Source organism: Nicotiana tabacum, chromosome 4 (genome assembly GCF_000715075.1).
Source record: "Nicotiana tabacum cultivar K326 chromosome 4, ASM71507v2, whole genome shotgun sequence".
Taxonomy (NCBI): domain Eukaryota; kingdom Viridiplantae; phylum Streptophyta; class Magnoliopsida; order Solanales; family Solanaceae; genus Nicotiana; species Nicotiana tabacum.
Genome location: NC_134083.1, coordinates 105,544,457 through 105,550,734, shown reverse-complemented (window position 1 = coordinate 105,550,734; position 6,278 = coordinate 105,544,457). Strand labels below are relative to the sequence as shown.

The window sequence follows — 6,278 nt, the reverse complement described above, 5'->3', positions numbered from 1 at the left end:
TTCCAAGAGCTTTCTCATTCATTCAATGAGTATGGTCAGACGGCTCTGCCTGAGAGGAGGCAAACCCTTCAAAATGATCAGAACCTAAGTCTACTTGTTCCGGGGGCTGAGAAGAGGGTTTTGCCTTGGAACGGGTACTTTTTTTTATGGAGGCAAAATGATTTTTTGAGTGTTTTGCCATTGAAGGATTTTGGAGAAGGGTTCTGAGCGATAGGACCGATGCAGAAGGGTAGAGATTGAGAGGTTTAAAAAGAGGAGATTTGACGGTTGAGTACAGAAAAGGAAAAGTCGTCACTAAAAGGACATGATGATTGATTTTTCTTCCTATAGAGTTGTGACTAATGGGAAAAGAGAGGGAAAACGGAGGCGCATAATTAATAACACTTACACACAAAAGAAAACTTTAGCCACGTAAAGAATTAAAATTAACACATAAGTCCTAATTTTTTAGATTAAGCGAAACAATGCCAAGTAATTCTCTCAAAGTGCAGAATTTGTCCTCAAGCAAGGGCTTTGTAAAAATGCCTGCTAATTGATCAATAGTGCTAACAAATGACAATTCTATACTTTCCTTAGTGACATGATCTCTGATGAAGTGATGCTTAATATCTACATACTGAGATCTAGAATGATGCACAACACTAGAATTGTCACAAATATTTGAATATGTTTCAAAGATAATTCATAGTCACCCAGTTGATGAGACATCAAAAGTAATTGTGCACAACACTGTCCAATAGCAATGTACTCTGCCTCAGCTGTGGATAGTGCAATTGAGCCTTGTTTCTTGCTGTTCCAGGATATTAATGCCTTTCCCAGTAATTGATATGTTCCACTAGTGCTTTTCCTGTCTTCTGTATCACCTACAAGATCATCATCTGAAAATTCAAGCTTAAAATTGTTAGATCGTGGGTTCCATAGTCCATATGAAATCGTTCTGATAAGGTGACGAATTATCCTCTTTACTGGTGTCAGATGAGATTCCTTAGGAGCTAGCTGAAACCTGGCACATTTACACACACTGAACATGATATATGGTCGACTAGCAATTAAATAAAGTAAAGAGTCAATCATCCCATGATATTTTGCTTCATCCACTGAATTTCCTTTCTCGTCCTTATCAAGACTTCTTGATGGACTCTTTGGTGTACCAATTGCTTTAGCATTGCTCATGCTGAATTTTTGAATCAATTCCTTTGTGTACTTGGTGTGACAGATAAAAGTTCCCTCCTCAGATTGTTGAATTTGAAGTCCAAGGAAAAAGTGAGTTCTCCCATCATACTCATTTCGAACTCACTCTGCATGAGATTAAAAAATTCCTTGCACAAGAGAGAGTTAGCAATTCCAAAAATAATATCATCAACATAGACTTGGATAATGAGATTACCTTCAGAAGATCTTTTGATAAATAACGTAATATCTACTTTACCTCTTGTGAATCCATGATCAATTAGGAATGAACAAAGCCTTTCGTACCAGGCTCAAGGAGCTTGTTTGAGTCCATATAGGGCTTTAGTCAACTTATACACGTAGGAAAATTGTGAGTTTTCAAAATCAGGAGGTTGTTTTACATATACCTCCTCATCAATAAAACCATTTAAGAAAGCACTTTTAACATCCATTTGAAAAAGTTTAAAACCTTTAAAGGATGCCTATTCAAGAAAAATATGTATTGATTATAACCATGCTATCGGAGCAAAGGTTTCATCATAGTCGACTCCTTCCTGCAGTGAATAGCATTGAGCTACTAATCTGGCCTTGTTTCTGACTACCTTTCCATCCTCATTCAACCTATTTTTGAACACCTATTTGGTTCCAACAACAGTAGTATTTGATGGCTTAGGTAACAGTTCCTATACTTGATTCTTGTCGAATTGATCGAGTTCATCCTGCATAGCTTGTACCAAGCTGGAGTCTTTTAAGGATCCATCAACTTTCTTTGGCTCGATTTGAGAAATAAGTGCAATATTTGCCTTCTTCTTGAGAGCTCTCCTGATTTTCATTCCTTCGCTTGGATCCCCTATGATAAACTTTTGAGGATATTCGGGTTCACTTCTCCATTCATTTGGTCGCATTCCACCTACAGGAGTAGTTAACTCTTTTTGTGGTTCAGTATGGTTGCTAACAGGTTCACTAGTCGACTATGTGACTATGTCTGTACTGTCAGTTGACTTTTGGGGCTTGTTTGTGTGTGATGATTCTTGACTGACATCTTCATCACCTGAAATGATTCTTTCTCGGCCGTAGTGTTATTGTAATCAGATATAACATGCACTGATTCTTCTACAGATAAAGTACGTTTGTTATAAACTCTAAAGGATCTACTATTAATAGAATAACCAAGAAAAATACCTTCATCACTCCTTGGATCAAACTTTCCAAGGTTGTCCTTACCATTATTGTGGATAAAATATTTACTCCCGAATGGATGAAAGTAGCCTATATTAGGCCTTTTTCCCTTTCCATAATTCATAAGGAGTCTTCTTCAAAATGGGTCTTATGAGACATCTGTTGAGGATATGACATTCTGTGCTTACTGCTTCTGCCCAAAAATGATTAGGCAATGAATGTTCTAATATCATTGTTCTGGCCATATCTTGCAGAGTTCTATTCTTGCGTTCAACTACCCCATTTTGTTAGGGTGATCTTGGGGCTGAGAAATTATGAGTATACCCTCTTCACGAGAGGCGCCATCACGACCGGGTTAGAAAATTAGGTCGTGACAAGCTTTGGATGGTTGTAATCAGATACCTTTTTTCTTTTTCTTTCGCAGAAAATCTCAAAAAAATTCAGAGCTTCATCTTTATGAGATAAGAAAATTACCCATGTAAAACATGAGTAATCATCAACAATAACAAAAGCATATTGTTTACCTCCAATGCTGGCAGTTCTAGTGGGTCCAAACATGTTACACCCCATGTTTTCATACGTGAGAGTACATCGTAAGTCAATTGATATAAGCTCAGAAATGAGATCGTCTTTGAAAGTACATAAAGTAATTTAATCATGTTACCTTGGAGATTAAAAAGCTTTAATATCATGAATAACAAGTACAAGGAGGGTTGGAAAGCTTAGAAGCTAAACGAAAAATAAGTTTCGCCGAAAGTCGATAAGTTTGGAATGTTATAACATGCACTTTGGGGTGAGACTAGGGTGATTAACATGATAAGGAGGTTATTCTATGAGTTACTTTAGTCATATTATAGTCGTGTGTTATGTTTTGAAGTCAATCGAGTTGTGGAACAAAAGTTGGCAAAGGTCATCACAAATAACATTCATAAATGTGTTGAAACTTAGGTCAAATGTAGCTGAGCTTTTCTCCCAATGCACGTTGAATTATGTGGTGATCCACATATAAAATTGAATATCTACAAATCTAGTTTCTAACTCATTAAATCGTTCATCGATATGACATTGGAGTAGAGAGATATTCGTGTTTTCGCGAGACCCACTTAAGCGGTGGTCGACCTACTTCACTTTAAAAACGATTTGGACGACCTTTATTTCTCATTTTTGGACCCCAACTCGTACCTACACTCCTCTAACCCTCCTGAACATATACCATAAGGGTTTGAAGTGATTACACCATATTTCAATATCAAAAGTTAGTTCTAGTGAAGAACAACACCTCCTTGAGGTTGTGTTGCCATTGAGGATAGTTGTGGGCTGTGTTTGGCTGAAATTTCAAGTTGTTGCTACTGGATAAGGTGAGTATAACATCCTACTAATTGTGCTTAATCTTGATTGTATGTTGGTTAAGTTGTTAGAATGATAAACTACAAGATAATACTTGGATTAGCTTAAGTCACTTCTATGGTGTTGTATTGCCATTGAGGGTTGTTGTAAGCTAACTATAACTTGGATTTCGACTTGAAGCTACTGTAGGAGCTATTTTTATTGTGTTATTGCATGTGCTTAGGTTATCTTGATGTTGATTAAGTTAAATGGATGGACTAGACATGAACTAGTGAATAAAGTTGCTAATTGAGGATTGTTGGAGTTGTGGATTGTTTTTGTTATAAATATATGGTATAAGGATGGAATCATTGATGAACGACTTCATTATCATGTTAAGGATACTGTTAAGTTAATGTAAGAAGTCTATAATGGGTGATATGGGTTATACAGATTCCAATCGGAGCTTGCCGCTTGTCGTGAAGTAGTTGTGATTTGTTGTTGTTATATGGTGTCTTGTTATTGATATTTATATGTTGCTGGATTTATGTGGTTGTTGTTGTTGGTATATTGTATTGGAGGATGCCATTTTTATAGGGGAGATGCTACCCAAATTTACATAAACGAGCTACTAGCTTAAGTTGCGGACTTAGCCTTCACTCAGCACTGATTTTGAATCTCCTTATGCTATGGTAGATTGAGTTGAGTTGTTTGAAAGATTGCTTGGAAGGTATTAAGGACTCAACGGGTTTAAGGTATGTTAAGGCTATCAGTTCTTTCCTTTGGCATTATCCATATGATACAAACGCACAACTTTCATAAATGCCCTATTCATAGAAGTACTAGGGGTGTCTATGTTCTTGATTCTCCATGTGTCCTATTATTATATAGTCTGTTCATGTGTCTCAGAAAAATATGCAAGTTGATAAAGTTTATCCGAAGGCATAATAATCTTATGACATTCCGAGAGATCTTATACATGTACATTGACCCATGACCAGATGGCATTATATATGCATATAGTATATGTATATGGGGTATGGGGAAAGGTTATGGTGTTATATATGCACCACCACCTGATCAACTGGTATACGTTGATGATTTCACCCACAGAGGCCGAGATGATATAATGGGATGCCTTCAGAGACTTGATGATTTTATGTACGCATATACCTATGCATGATATGACATTTATACGCATATGTATGACATTATAAACGTTTCATGACTCACAGAGCTATTCAGACTTACAGGTTGAGTTCTTAACTCCATGTTTCTTTCATGTCTTTTATATACTGCATTCATACCTTACATACTCGGTACTTTATCTGTAATGACATCCCTTTTGCCTGGGGATGCTGCATTTCATGCCCGCAGGTCTCGATAGACAGGTTAACAAGCCTCCTAGTAGGCTACTAGCTCAGCGGAAGGTGTTGGTGCACTCCACTTGCTCCGGAGTTGCCTATTTGGTCAGTAAGCTTTGACCATGTATAGATTGGTATGGCGGGGGCCTATCCCGGCCTTTATGATGTTTATATACTCTTAGAGGCTTGTAGACATATGTCATGTATATGGATGATTGTATGGCCTTGTCGGCCTATGTTTTGAGTGTACAAATGATCATTTCGGTCATATAGGCTTGTATGTCACATGTATGTGTTTGTATACCATGTTGGGTCGTCTTATGTATAGTATTCCCTTATGTTTTATTCTAGTTATCTCATGACGGCCCTTCTAGCCCACTTACCCATGATGGTATGATAAGAAAGATATGTTACATTGGTACTTGGTTGAGTAAGGCACCGGGTGCCCGTCGCGGCCCTGCGGTTTGGGTCGTGACAAAATAAGTCCATGTGAAGTAATTTTAAGGGCTTGGTTGTTGATACAATGTCTTTGGGTTCGAAAGAGTTTCTACTTTGTTTGCCAATCTGACATGCATCGCATACATGATTTCTAGAAAAACTAAGTTTGGGAAGTCCAATTACTAGATCATGCTTGGAGAGTTTTTCAATTAAATGCATGCTTGCATGGTCAAGTTTTTTATGCCATAGAGATGGATCATCAGATATGGATGCCAAACAAATATGACTATCTATATTTTCAATGTCATCAAGAATGTATACATTTCCATACCTTTTTTCCTGGGAGAATAATTTTACCTGACTCATCTTCAATGGCACATCATGTTTTCTTGAATTTAACTTCAAATCCCAAATCACATAGTTGACTTATGCTCAAGAGATTGTAGTTGAGTCCATCCACAAGGTATACTTCTGTAATATCACAGTTATTACTGAATCGAACTTTACCGGTACCAACGATATTTCCTTTTGAATCATCACCAAATTTGACATTTCCTCCATTTATTTTTGTGACTTCTTTGAATAGATTTTTGTCACATGTCATGTGACTGGAACACGCACTATCTAAGTACCATTTCTCTTTGCGACTCTTTCTATGGTGTTCCTACAAAATAGAATTATCGCCTTCTTTTAGGTACCCAAGCTTGCTTGGGCCCTTGTTGGTTAGTTCTACTAGGATCAGGATTATTTTTGGGTTTCCAAATCCATCCTGAAATATTAGATTTACAAAATCTACAAAAG

General features: G+C 37.2%; 1 protein-coding gene across 1 annotated transcript; it reads right to left on the bottom strand.

The window, feature by feature from the left end:
* Positions 1 to 439: 439 nt before the first annotated feature.
* On the bottom strand, positions 440 to 1,173 carry LOC107799980 (secreted RxLR effector protein 161-like). Its single transcript, XM_075250986.1, has 2 exons — positions 731 to 1,173; positions 440 to 623 (listed from the first exon to the last, which is right to left on the bottom strand). Exons 1-2 carry the CDS (start codon positions 1,171 to 1,173, stop codon positions 440 to 442), a joined length of 627 nt encoding a protein of 208 aa, XP_075107087.1.
* Between the last annotated feature and the right edge of the window lie 5,105 nt (positions 1,174 to 6,278).